The 14211-nt window shown below is 38.6% G+C and overlaps 2 protein-coding genes across 9 annotated transcripts in view; one reads left to right on the top strand and one right to left on the bottom strand.

Moving 5' to 3' along the window:
* The first annotated feature begins 225 nt into the window (after positions 1-225).
* LOC114937615 (RNA-binding protein S1) lies at positions 226-6372 on the top strand. 2 transcript variants are annotated; one of them, XM_085483940.1, is made up of 6 exons: positions 226-594; positions 677-805; positions 891-1187; positions 1274-1521; positions 1601-1856; positions 4216-6372. In XM_085483940.1, coding segments are annotated over exons 1-6 (936 nt in total). In that variant the 5' UTR covers positions 226-592; the 3' UTR covers positions 4220-6372. The 2 variants fall into 2 exon arrangements, with proteins under 2 accessions (XP_085340066.1, XP_029166964.1); XM_029311131.2 differs by having other exon boundaries at positions 1601-6372.
* tay (tay bridge kinase) overlaps positions 2820-14211 on the bottom strand; it is a 34518-nt gene continuing 23126 nt past the window's right edge. The window contains exons 2-16 of one of the 7 annotated variants that reach the window (XM_029311169.2): positions 9402-9581; positions 9192-9305; positions 8956-8991; positions 8845-8871; positions 8699-8759; positions 8082-8284; positions 7629-8003; positions 7303-7541; positions 7072-7185; positions 6760-6980; positions 6454-6659; positions 6208-6372; positions 5818-6106; positions 5513-5669; positions 2820-5396 (exon numbers count right to left, since the gene is read on the bottom strand). In XM_029311169.2, coding sequence (XP_029167002.2) covers positions 4400-5396; positions 5513-5669; positions 5818-6106; positions 6208-6372; positions 6454-6659; positions 6760-6980; positions 7072-7185; positions 7303-7541; positions 7629-8003; positions 8082-8284; positions 8699-8759; positions 8845-8871; positions 8956-8991; positions 9192-9305; positions 9402-9581 — 3384 coding nt within the window. In that variant the 3' untranslated portion in view covers positions 2820-4399. Of the gene's footprint in view, positions 5397-5512; positions 5670-5817; positions 6107-6207; positions 6373-6453; positions 6681-6759; positions 6981-7071; positions 7186-7302; positions 7542-7628; positions 8004-8081; positions 8285-8698; positions 8760-8844; positions 8872-8955; positions 8992-9191; positions 9306-9401; positions 9582-14211 lie in introns of all 7 variants that reach the window. The other 6 variants (XM_085483936.1, XM_085483933.1, XM_085483938.1 and 3 more) reach the window with 6 other exon arrangements.

Genomic DNA, 14211 nt, shown 5'->3' with positions numbered 1-14211 from the left:
AGCACATAATTTTTTATGCATCTTGTATAAATTATATAGCCCAATAATTTTGATCGACCAATCAAATCGAAAGAAGCAAAGATTTCTTTGCTCTGATTGGTCAGTCGAACTTGGACACTTTGACAGCTTCAACCGGAACACACTCTTCGTCAGCCAATCACAGTCGAGTATTCTCACAGCATAGAAGGAGTAAAGTGTGATTGGCTAATCTGCCTTATGCTTTTTTATGTTCTATGGTCATGGCTTTGATTAACGTCGAGAGGTCTAGCTAGCAATAATCCTATTTACGTTTACGCTTGCAAATCGTGTGTATATACCTATTTGACGATGATTCAATAGCGCATCGTGCGGCTGAGAAATTGGACGGACATCGTTTCTCGATTAAGTTTATACTGTGCACAGCGGACACGTTACTTCACGAAATACCGCTGAAAGTGTTGGCCAGAAAATTCTTTTCGCATCCCCCGGTAGTCCGCCATTATCGCCGTTTGTGCGGCGTATTGTCGGCTTTGTATCGTCGACTTTGTTCAAGAATCGGTCCCGTTTGGCGAGTCGTGGAACATAATTAGGAAAAAATTGATTCTCGCTAACCATGTAAGTAACTCCGTTGCGCGCGCTTGATATCAGCTGTTCGATTCTAACGATTCGATTTTAACCTTTTGTCATTTGTGTTTAGGGCTCGCAGCCGAAAGGACAGCACGGGTAAGAGTGACTCTGAAGCTACAGACAAGGAGAATAAAAAGGAGAGGGCTCGAGAGAAGGAACGAAAGAAACGGGCGGCCTCTTCCTCCAGCAGCGGAAGTAGGTGAGTTAAATTGAAAATGCAAGTTAAATTTATAGATTTGCTGCACAACTATTTCTAATTGACATGTATGACATTTATTTTGTAGCTCCTCAGACAGCAGCTCTGGATCTTCGAGTTCCAGCAGCGGCAGCAGCTCCAGATCTAGTTCTACTTCTAGTAGTTCTTCCAGCAGTTCAGCCAGTTCTTCAGGTAGTTCCAGAGATCGAGGAAGAAAACGCAGTCGTAGCAAAAGTGTTGATACTTCGAGGAGACACGATAATAAGGAAAAAGAGAGAGATAAAGAAAGAGAAAGAGATAGGGATAGGGATAGAGATCGCGAAAAGGAGAAGAAAAAGGGAAGCAATTCTATTCCTGATAAACCTAAACCTAAAGGACGCTCCAGGTATTATTTCAATTATACAGTTATTAGTAATTTGTTTTTCAGTCAGTTAGCAAGTTAATGTCATTAAGTTTTCATTAACTTTGCAGATCTCCTTCTCCACGCAGAAAGCGTAGAGAACGTTCACCGATCCCTAGACCAACAAAAATACATATTGGCCATTTAACACGGAATGTTACTAAAGACCACGTGATGGAAATATTTTCAGCATACGGTCAGATAAAAATGGTCGACTTTGCGATGGATAAACTTCATCCTAATCAGGGAAGAGGATTTGCGTACGTAGAATTTGATACTGCGGATGAAGCTGAGAATGCCATGAAACACATGGATGGAGGTGAGTGAAAATCGATCCTTTGAATATCATTATAGTATCTTAGTATCGCATTAACACGCGCGTTACGATTCGTTCACAGGGCAGATAGATGGTCAAGAAATTACAGCTGCTCCAGTATTATTGCCGAAACCTCGACCGCTGCTGATGCGCCGCATGTCTCCCGGCATGGGAAGACGTATGCCGCCACGATGGCTAGGCGGTGGCAGAAATACGCCGCCTCGTTATCGCAGACGCACGCCACCGATGAATCGCCGTAGAAGTCCGCGACCTCCGAGACGCCGAATAAGAACTCGATCGCGAAGCCCACCGGGGAATCCGAGACATCGACATCGTCGGTACACGAGATCCAGTACTAGTAGCTCCCGATAGTTTTTTTCATCGCATTGTACATATATTGTACATTTTTTTCGAACTTGACCAACACGCTGTTGTACAATGGTATTATAATTAAGTAATACATGTAACAACTACGCCAGTTTATAAATGTGTTTACCATCATGGCGATCATGGACTCATTTATACAAATATCACAATTTTATGTTCCGTCGAATAAGCACTTTTGAAATATAAATTTCATAACATGTAATAATGGTAACGCATTTTATAGTTAATTAATATCTTAAGTTTTCACGAAAACAGGTAACACGACATAAATATAAAATTTATTTTATTCGTCTTTATTATTCCTTCGTATGTAAAAAAAATGATTTAATTGATTGAACTTCATAATCCATTCTTTACACACAATAATTAATTTGTAATTTAAATATAACTGATTATAAAAAATGTAAATGCTACTTTTTCATAAAACCTATTTGTTTCATAACTTAAGGTATTAATAAATTATATCATTATGAATTGGCGTTTACTACTTTATGAAGATCATAGATTTGTTTATAAATCAGTTTCAAGTTTCATATCGAATAAACATTTTTGAAATATACTAATTTCACAATATGTAAAAAAATTGTAGCACATTTTATAATTAATTAATATCTTATTTACATTGTCATGAAATATACATAAAAAAAATGATTAAAAATTAATATATTATTCTTTGAAAAAATTGATAGTATATATAAATAATTTGGATATCTCATTAGTTATGTTTAATTTAGGTGTAAAGAATGGATTATGAAGTTCAATCGATTAAGTAATATGGATGAATAATAAAAACAAATAAAATAATTCTTTTTAGAAATTAAGTATATATAGATAGATAATAATGTAATGTAAAAACAATTGAGTCTTCAAGGGAATTTGAGAGAGAAGGTTAGTAAAAATATTGAAAAACAAGATTGATAGAAACTATGATTATTAGATCCTTTTACAAAGAATCAATTTTAGAAAAAACCTATTCACACAAAATCCTCTTACTTCGCGATATCTACATGAACAAAATCATTGCATCACATTGTAACTTTGCATCGATGAAAAATATCTACAATTTTTAAACTGCGTGTATAGTTGTTAATTGTATAATATACAGTTGTATGATGATTTTACAGTATAAATGAAATAGAGTTTGAGAATATCCGATCATATTCAAAGAAATTCATATTTTTCTTGTGAGGTACCAGGGTTATTCGAATGTGACCTGGTCCATGGCACAAAACTTTTAAGAGATCTCGTATTGGCTTTCTGGTAACACAACGACGCATATGGCTGAGAATTGAGAAATGTTCGAAAGAAAAAACTGTCCTGTATAAACATAAATAGTATGTTAAAAGAAACCGGTCTTGTGGAACATATTCTTTGATTGAAGCAACTTTTTGGCACGCACAAGCTGCTATTATATTAAGCGTCATCCTGTGTTTTTCGAAAGAATATTTCTAATCTGTAAAACTTTAAACTGGATAGTTTGATTTATTTGCACTTGTCAAATCTCCGGTTGTCACGATTTACGCAATAAGAAATTAAAAAATAATTTACTACCCTTGAAACATTTTTCTTTTTATATCACAGGAAAGCACCCAGTGCTGTTATAGTCAGCATGCAAATGAAAAAAGCACGTGCTGTCGAAAGCCAAAGAACTTTCCGTTTTATATGCCCTCTTTTTTTTTCACCATCATCTCTAATATACAAATTAAAATCTAAGAAGTAAAATTTATACATTTGATCATTTTTATATTACATCAATTAAATTAGGGGCAAATCTTATGTCCGCATTCGTACGCCAGTAGCAGTAGAGATTCAAATTCGTTTATACGTGTCGCAATAAATAAATAATTAAATAATTTTTGAGTAATAATAGAGATCCGCTCAACTCTCTCTCTTTCCTAACTTGGATTTGCTTTTTTTTTCTTTTTTACGTAACCATCGTCTCGCATTCTATAACTATTTTAATATTACACACGATACTTTTTTAATCTGTACGCATAGTTATCGTCGTAATTACGGCTTGTTACCACTATAGACAGTCAGATCACTGAAACTGCAGAAATCACAAAACATCAGCGTGATTATTTGTGACATCAGCGATGCCGTGCGCCCTCCGTAGTTTTTTTCTTTCGTAACATTCATTATTCGTTAGCCGCCGTTATCGGTGGTACAGCGGTATCATTAGCAAGGCATCTTCGTTACGTTTTCTTGTATAGTTTTACGCGTTCTCGTCATCTTTCTCTCTCTTTCTCGAGATAGCTATAAATATTACATATATAATATCTATATACACTTTCTTTTTTTTTGTTTCAGATAACGCGCTTCTTCTCTGTTAGCAAAATATCAGCACCGGGTTCCGAGCGTCACGGAGGGGAGGAATTGGTACGTGGCTAGTACGTTCAGAATCTACCAGCTCTGAAGTGGAGGCTGGAACCGCTTAAAATGTCGGTCCGTCAGTGCGTTCCCTCGTAGAAACCGAGGACGCTGAAACGATGTATCATCGGGACTGCGATCCATCCTCCTTCTTATGAATATCTGCGTGCATGATGGCGTTTTCGAGCGGACGCGTCGGTACTCCTGGGCCGGGTCCTGCTCTATGATGCATATGTAAATTACTGAGCGGACCTGGGCTAGGATCTTTACTCCTGAGAGCATTCACCGGTGGTGGAGGATAACCGGCGTACAGCTTCGCTCGTTCCTCCTCCTCTCTGAACGCCGCCATTAATGGATTGTATCGTAACTGTTGCAGAGGATCGTATCGATAAGGATCCCGGAAAGGATCGCCCGGCCAAGGAGCTCCCGGTTGACCGGCAGGCGCGGATGGCGGTGGAAAATGTTGTATCTGATGTGCGCTTAAACTGGGAAGCATGTTACTACGTGGCATAGAATGCGAAGTCATGCTATGCGGATGCCTCGTGAGATAAGTATGCGGATGCGGATGATATCTCGGATCGGGCAGTGGATTTGGTCCTGGCGCGGACCCGGTTGCTCCGGGACCGGGTACCGGTGGTCGTGGAAGCATTACAATCTCATCGTCCTTGCTGCGTGGTTCCTCCTTCACGCGTACTTCTCCGGTATCTATCGGCGCCGAGCCGTTCCTGAGGGGCGAACGTTCCCGAGGAACGACCACGTGTTGCCGATTTTGATGAAGCAATCTCTCGCGCTCCATCTCGCGTCTTTCCATCTCGCGACGTTCCTTATCTCGCCTCTCTCGCTCTCGTTCAGCTGCCTCTTGCTGTTTCCTCTTCTCTTCTTTCTCGCGTTCCCGCCTTTCTCTCTCGCGTTGCTCCTCTCTCTCCCTTTCCCTCTCTCTCTCGCGTCTGATACGCTCGCGTTCCCGTTCAGCGCGTTCACGCTCCCGCTCGCGCTCTCTTTCCCGTTCGCGCTCACGCTCCCGTTCCTCCAACTCGGCGCGTCTGTCTATCGCGGGCGGTTCCGGCTTCAAACCCCACGAAACAGTGGTTGGTGGGAAACCAGTAGTAGCACGTTGCAATCTGCAAACAATTGTACATGTATTTTTTATTACATTTTTATTTTCTGGACAAGATGGAAGTGTTTGTGGTAGTAAAAAAGAGATAATGATAGCTAATTTATGTTCTACGTAACATACCCTCGCCATGGATCGTGCATCGAACTGAGTCCACCTAGAGGCGGCATTTCTCTCGGCGGAAAGGTTGAAAGACCCGGAAAATTGGGATTCGGTGCACCGAATGTCGAAGGATACCTTCCAAAAGGAGATATTCCTGTTCCTGCAAATAATAATAATCCTGTATATACAACAAGATTATGTTATACAATTAGTACATTATATTATATATTAAGTGTAAAAAAAAATGTATGATGAAAAATGAGTAACAGTCAAATGCATCTACAAACACGAACATGCATGTGAATAAATGTGTGAACCTTTGTTACCTCTATTACCTAAATGTGAGGCTGGTGTAGATAGAAAACCGACAGGATGAGATGGGGGTGGTGCAGGATGCGCAGATGGCATATTAGTGGGAAATGGAGGTGCCATTGATGGTGCACCAAGTCCAAGACCACTGCCTGGTCCCCCTGGATAAAGATGGCCTGGCGGTCTTAATAAATCAGTTTTTGTACTAACGACACTTCCTGCTTTAGCTTCAGCCTGTTGCTTTTGTTGATGATGATGAATTTCCCACGCAATGCGTACATGCATTGCATTCCATTTTCCACTTTTCTAGATTTAAAAAATCAATCATTTAATTGAAAATATATTTGCGCAACAAGATACAATAAAATATAAAGTTTCAGAATTTTTAACTTTTTACATAAATGTACCTTTGGCGCAAATGAAGTTAAATGATTGGGTGGCACAAAGGGTGTCGAAGGTGGACCAATTCCAGGATGAAGAAGGCCAGCGTTAAAACCGGAATAACCGGAAAGATTTAAGTTTCCACGAAAAAATGGCGATTCGACTCCTCCCAATTTTGGTATGTCCTTAAACTATATATGAATAAGTTTAAACATAATACTTTTGTCAGAAATCTTGTGAAAAAAATCTTTGTTCATAAATATGCTTCTTACAATCGGAGGTGGAAAAAGCGTCGTTGCTGCAGCTGGTGGTAGCAACGGCGTCGTGTGTTGATGTACATGCGTATGCTGATGCTGATGATGATGCATTTCTGTTCGAAGATATGCCGGACCCAAATTTCCCACTCCAACTCCAACATTTCTATCCTGAGACGCTAAGAACCTATTATCAAGTTCTCTCCTCAAAAGATCTGCCTGACCTGCAACATGTGTCACCCCTTCTTTTGGTTAGCGCATTTATCATCTGTGTCCATATTTACATAGATACATATATTGGAAAAGATTTGATTATAAGCTTACTTGTTTGAAACAAAGACTCCGCGGAAAACGGATTCGGATTGGTCGTCGGTGGAGGAAGCGAAGACAGCGAAGTATGTGGACTTGAGCTAGACACAGGTGGTGGTAAAGGCTGTGCAAACATCGGTGGTGGAAATGTATGTATGCCGAGTGGCACCGGTGGCGGAGTTGGCCTCGGAACGGATGTAGCTGTTGCCGGAGATAGCTGAGAAGCTGTGTTGTTGCTATTTTTTTGTGGAGGTAAAGAATTTCAATATTATTTTTTTAAACGATACATTCCACAGAACAAGTTAACTGACAATTCAGCTGACTTACTTAATCCAACCTTGTGGCTTGGTGTATGCAGGTAGACTAGAATTGGCTGGAGAGGAGGTGTTTGGCACACTAACAGGCGTTATGCTGCCGCGACTTAGACTACTCACGTTACTGCTGTAACAAATATTATAATTATCATAAAAATTTCCTGTTGTTTTAATGAGTCGAGGAACTCTGACAGATGTATCTGCAATGCTGCAAAAAAAAAAGAAAGAAAAAAAAATATTTTACCTGTAACTATCTCTTTCCCGACTAGGACTGTGTCCACGTGGCGAATTATTGTTTCGTCCAGACAGACTACAGGCCACCATGTCTCTATGGGCGATAGAATTTGCCGTGGTAACTGTATTAGTTATTGTAGACACACATGTCGTGGTGGCAGCGCTCAGTGGAGTATTATTGTGACTCGCAAGGTTATTTCCTATGGTCTGTTTATTTATATTGGTACAGGGAGAAGCTCTACTTCCTCTCTGAAAATACAATTATTAACACTTTAATATTAGCAGTTGCATGTCACGACTTGAAACAAGTAATACTTGTCAATGCGTGCAACTTACCACGTCCGCGCGTGATGAAGCAGAATGAGAAGGGGATGGTACTGCAGGGGGAAGGTACGGGCTATGATTTAACGCGGTATACGGAGTGTAGAGCGGTGGATATGATGGTTGTGTCTGCGGATACGCAGCTATAGGAATGGGCGGTGGATAACTCGTGGTAGCCGCTCCGTTCGAAGGTGCTGCTGGCGTAACACCTAAACTGGCTACCGCTGGACTAGTTGTATGACTTGACGAGACGAGGGGCACATTAGGTGGATGTAATCCAGGTATCGTAGTATGCGGCTGCTGGGACAGGGAAGGTGGTGGCAGAGCAGGGGAAGCTGGCCGCTGTTGCGGAGCTATTGCACGTGGATTCGCTGCCAAAGGACTAGTCATCTGAAACAGGGTACATAATTATTAATAAATGTAAGCTCTTTTTGTGTGTGCAAGTTTTTCTAATGTGATGTTACTTACAGGAGGCTGGGATATGTGTGGGGGCAACGTTGGACTGGGAGGACTCGGCGCTGTTGGAACTGGTGCAGACGTAGGCACAGGAGGCGGTATAGGTGCCGGAGCATCCGTTGCTGGATTAGAAATCTGCCCACCCGTATCCGGTGGAGACCCGCCTGCCCCGTTTGCGGGTGGCAAAACGTGTGGTGAAGAAGAGGGCAATTCGTCTGAAAAAGAAATTTTATTATTGAAAGCTGATTAAAATAGAAAATATTTTAGAAGAAAAAAAGGAAGAGAAAAAGGTAGAAAAACAGAGTGAAGCTAATGAGAAGACTCATGAAGCAATACAAATAAAATAAAGAACAACACACAGTGTCGTTGTGATATACAATTTACTGCAATATAGTAATCTAATTAAATTCATGATTCATTAGTCTTTGACTTCTATATATAATTTAGTTTCTGCATTTGACTTTTATTAATCATTTATTATTTGAATTTTTATATTTAATATATTAGAACCTTTTTTATTTATTTATCAATACTAAAATATGCGTTGCACAGATATAATATTTATAATTCTGAAAGATGAGTATGTTTCTCATGCTCGTACTTCTTATTTTAAAAAGCAAATTACTCACATTTACGTGCAAGAGGTGGTGAGGTAGAAGATTCAAAGAGTACCGATTCGGCATCCGAGCCCTGTAACATAAAAATAATAACATTATTAAAATGAGTCAATTATTATATTTCTTTTTTTATAAAGTACTTGGAAATGTGCACATACCTTATCGTCTTCTCCTTCACTATCACACTGAAACAAAGAAATTATAAATAAACTCATTAATATTTTATTGTAATGTGTAGGATTTATATTTATAAAATTGTTGATACTTACGATATAACCTTTACCCGAACTGCAATGACTGCTAGCCTGTATTATAAGAATAGATTTGTAAGTAAATGTGTGTACTAACTTATAACTTTGCATTCAGTGGTAAAGAAATAGATACTGATCTTTGTATCGTAAGCAAATTTTTGTTAATTGTAGATAAATCAACATCTACTTATATACCATATAAATTCTAAGTTATATAAATATAATTTAATTATAGTGTATGTGTGCAAGATTACATCGCTGAGATGGTCCCTGGAACTGTCTGCGTCCTGGCAATCCCTAGGTATACCAGGGCCGTGTAATTGTTCAGATGCTCTGCCACTATCGTCACTGGTACCTGCATCTAGGCCCTGTGACAGAAATTTCCAAGAATCATTCCTCATTATCAGACAGGTAAGAGATTCTACTCCTTTGTATATAATTCAATTAAAATTCTGATACTATACCTGGTTTAACGTCGAGGGTGTCAGTATGGAATTATGTGTGTAATGCTTGAAATTGTTTTTGATGTGGTGCTCGTTGTGCCTGTTATTCTGTCCTGTATCCACCTTTGGTTTCTCTTCCACTATCGACACCAATGTATGCAGCTTCTTGACATTATTTTTACCAGCTAACTTTATCGCACTCTGAAAACACACCAAAAATACACACATATAACAAATTCATATATCTTCCACACACAAATATTATACAATTTCTTAAAATTATTATTTGGAATCATCCAGAAAATACTAAAAATGTCAATTTTCCATTTAATTGGCAATAAGACAAATCTCTTGATCTTATATATTTTATGTGTATGTATGTATACACATAAACACACACACACATGTATGCACGTATAAAAATAAAAATGATGCAAGAAGCTTCTGTCAGCGATGAGATTCGAGGGCAATCTGACACATTAGAAAAAAAAAAAAAAAAAAAAAAAAAAAATTAACTCGACGAATATCGCTGCCCACCTGCGGTCGCGACAAGTGCGAAGCGTCGCCGCTCTGGAATTTCCGAAAGTCGCTAGTTGTATCCCGCTCGCGGATCCGCGGTGTCGTGTTTCATTCTTCGCGCTCGTGCGATACCCCGGCTGTTCTAGCGAACGTCGTCGAGGCGAGCCATGCTCTTCGAGTCGTCCCACCGCTCGATCGGGATAAAGGACGTCGAGGCGTCGACGACGACGTCGTCGTCGAAGAACTTTCACGCACACGCTGTTGCGCGCGATCGCCGGGTGGAAAAAAAAGCGAAAGAGAGGAGGCCGCCTCCTTCTTTTCCTCTCTCTCTCCCGTTCGAACGCGCCTTCAGACTACCGCGACGACACACTGGTGCACATTTCCGAAACGCGCCTTCTCTGCCTTCCCGACGACGTTACCGCTGATCGTCCGCGATATCTCGCCATGCGAGGACGACGGACTCGGATTTTTCGCGAACCGCGCGGGACAGACTCGCCACGGACGGGCGTTCGCAAGATGACAGAGGGATTTCGCAGGCAGGCACCCGTGTCTCGTGTGTGCGCGATGCAGCACGGGAGCGACTGGCGCTGGTGGGGAGGAGCGATGAAAGAGAGCGGAGAGCGAGGAGAAGAAGCGAGAGAAAGAGGCGCGCGCGAGGAGACGACGATAGGAGGGGGGGGGGAGGATGAGGGAGACGGAGCGAGGGTAAGAGCGAGGTGGAAAGAGGAGACATTGACCGAACGAGCAGCCGCGCGACGAGGCCTCTTCGCTGTGCCAGGCCAGCTGGAAGGAACGAACCGCGATCCGATTGCTATTCTCGCTCTCTCTTTATCCTTTTTCGCAACGACAGCGTTACGCTCTCCCTCTCCCCTCCCCGACCCCTGTTCATCCCTCCCTCCCGTAACACGGGCGGGTACCAAAGAAAAGAAGGGAAAAAGCCACTAGAGACCTCGCGGTTGGCGCAAAAAACCACCGCCGCCGCTGCTGCTACCACCACCATCATCATCCTCCTCTTCGTCGTCGTCGTCTCTCGCCGCCGCCACCGCTGCCCGGTGCAAAAACCACACTCCACCTGCGCACGTGTGCCAACTGCGAGGCGAAACCCCCTAGGACGTGTCCGTCGCGGTCGGATCGCGTGTTCCGCGGTGTGACGCCAATTAATTGAATAAAACCTTCGCGCCCTCGATCGGGGAAGCGGAGGATGAGCGAGGAGATTATAGATCGGATTTTTTTTTAATTCGGAACGGATTTCCCGGGATGATTTTTCTGTCTTAGCGAGGAGAGTTTTCGCACGTAGCGCGCCTATGTTGATTTTTGGTTTTTGTTTTTTTTTTTTTGGAGCGAAAGATGCCAAGACATGATTGATGAGAGCTATCACAGTGGCGAGGCTCCTCGTTCATTCATACGGATGAACTGAATCAGCTGACGCGCATTACTCGCCGAGCATAGTGTTGTGTTTGGATGATTTCAAAATTAGCGGGATAAAGATGAGATGAAAATTAGACTGCTTATGTAAACAATGTAAATTACATGTAAAAGGAATATAAAATAATTTTACACTGAAAGAGAATTCGTTAACTTATTGACTAACCTTTAAACTAAATCACCATTTTGTTCATTGAACATGTTAGTATTTAAGTTTAAATATAATGTATATACGTTTCATTAGATTTATTACGTTATATTTAATTTTAATATTTTTATATGTTCAATTAATAAAATAATATTTAGTTGATCACACAAGTTGAAACAAATTTTTTTCAGTGCGTGCGGCCTTCGATCAAATCATCTGAACATTATTCTAGATAATTTAGTAAAAAAAATAATACACATTTTTATAAGATGATAGCAAAATTTCATCTAAATGATCATCTATATAATTTTATTTAGATAACAGCAAACACTGTCTCCGAGATAGTCGCATATTCTATATAGCTCGTACGATGTGATGTTTTGTCAGATTGAGATTAACACGGGTCCTGTACTACTAAATGAAACGTCACTCGAGAAAAAGATCACAAATTATCGATTAGTCTCCCGTATGCGGGATCTTGGAGCTATTTCAATGACAAGAATAAACCGCGATATATAATTTGCATCTTTTAATAGACGGATTTTTTCCCTCGTAACTCTTTATACGGCATGAATCCACTTATCTTTCATGACTGAATAATATTTATAGCATCTACCGCAAAGACAAGTTTTCAAATAATCGTATATACATATAAGGAAAGAATGTATATATACGCACACATACTTATTTGACAATTATCACTTGTAAATATTACAGAGGTTATTTTAGATAAATGCACAATTGGAAAATTCTTTTTGTTAAAAACGATTCTCGTTAAAATTTTCGTGTTAAATATTTAACACATTCATGTGTTAATTTAACATATTGCTGTTGTGTTAGTTGAACTTAAATATTTAATTATTATAAGACAACTGAAAAAAATGTAAAAATAACACAATGTGCATCTATTTTTAATGTTACACAATAAATATATTCTGTTTTATTAGTAACAAGATTCATCTGTTAAAATTTACCCGAAAAAGAAATTGATTTTTTATTTTATAATATAAGTGGGGATAATAGAATCTAAAATTAACAAATTTTTAATTAATTTTTACATCAAAGCTAGTTAATTTCACACAAAATTTATTTTAAATTACTTCAAGTTTTGCATTTATTTTGTGTTAAAGTATTAACACAGTATTTGTGTCTCCATATTATGTTAAATTAACACAAATTTCTTAACTGTGTGGGTATATAAAAAAATCATATGATTCATGTCAGTCTGCGCAATAAAACTCCGTTCACGAAAAGTGAGTAAAAGTCGAGTAAATATAACTTTGACTGACATTGATACGCCGTTGTATAAGAACGTACACTATCGTTGTGTATATTCATAATGTATGTAGTATATTCATAGTGTATATTCATAATGATTAAATCCTTTCTCCCGTTTGTTCGATTACATTGCATGCAAGAATGTATGGGTTTAATTCCGCAAGCCCTGGCTTTTACCCTGGGTATGTCACAACGTTTGTTTCGTAAGACATATGCGCACGATAATTCATTATAGCTACATAATCGAAATTTGCTACAGTGTAGTGTAGAATATCTAACATATTTGTAGTAATAATGTCTATTAACTGCAGAACATGTGATTATGTATTCTGCGAATTGCCTTTAATAAATAAAAAAAATAAAAGTGAGAAAATAAAAATATACAATTCAAGCTTGCGACATGCGCGATTATACCACAATAAAGCTTGTTTGTACCATAATAAAGCTCTTAAGGTTCTATCTTATTATGAGAAAACGACACAAGATCTTAATTGCAATTAATTACTTTTGTATACGTGAACAAAATGACACGACTTAAATTTTTTTTTAAATTACTCGCGTAAAAAAAAAAAGAAAAATTATCTTATAATTATAAAGCATTATTTTTTTTGCAAGTCACGGACTATGTTACTCGAGGTAAGACGGTGCGATAACGCGTTCTTAACGAAAAGTTTCTTCATACCGCGATACGCAACGTTGCATTTTATTATATATATAATTTATGCTGTTCTCTACATTTTTTTGCCTTTCGTTCGGCTATATGATTAGCGTACAAATAAGTCTCTATATCTTTTCTCCCTCCTTCTCTCTCTCTCTCTCTCTTCAACATGATTATAAAACGACTCTATTGTCCATAAAAACCACGAGCACAAAAAGATAGGATAAATTATGAATGGAAATAAGTACGTATATAGCCATTCTTTTTGTACTTATTTCAGTATAAATTTGTTACCTACATGTATAAAAAATATTATATAGAATTAATACATATAACGTAGACTCTTGAAATATCATTAATTTGAGAAATCATTAGTATACATTCACGAATTTAAAAACTGGATGTAACTGTCAGACAAGTTTGCTTTTTTTCAACAAATAATTTGCCATTTAATATTCCATGAACAGCGATTAAAAAAAAAACATGTCAAAAAATTCATATTAAAAAAATAGAATAAATTTAGACATCAAGTTTTGCGTATAATAATTGAAACATCTTATTAATGTTGTAATGTAAAAGGATCTCTTATTATATCAATTTTTCGCTTAATAATAAAATCAGTAAATTGATTAAAAGTTTTGTCAAATAGTTATTACATTTTTAGATTTTGAATCATTTTCGCATATGGAAAAGAAAAATATTTGTACATAATTCTGCATTTTTTTTCATCTCTTAAATATTTATAACTCTTTGCCTTGTATTGTTTCTTATGCAAAGTTCATTCAAATTTATTCATAACTAAA

Source organism: Nylanderia fulva, unplaced genomic scaffold (genome assembly GCF_048542155.1).
Source record: "Nylanderia fulva isolate GAGA-0341 unplaced genomic scaffold, ASM4854215v1 Scaffold28, whole genome shotgun sequence".
Lineage (NCBI taxonomy): Eukaryota > Metazoa > Arthropoda > Insecta > Hymenoptera > Formicidae > Nylanderia > Nylanderia fulva.
The sequence above is the reverse complement of the archived record's forward strand: the minus strand, read 5'-3'. Positions and strand labels throughout refer to the sequence as shown.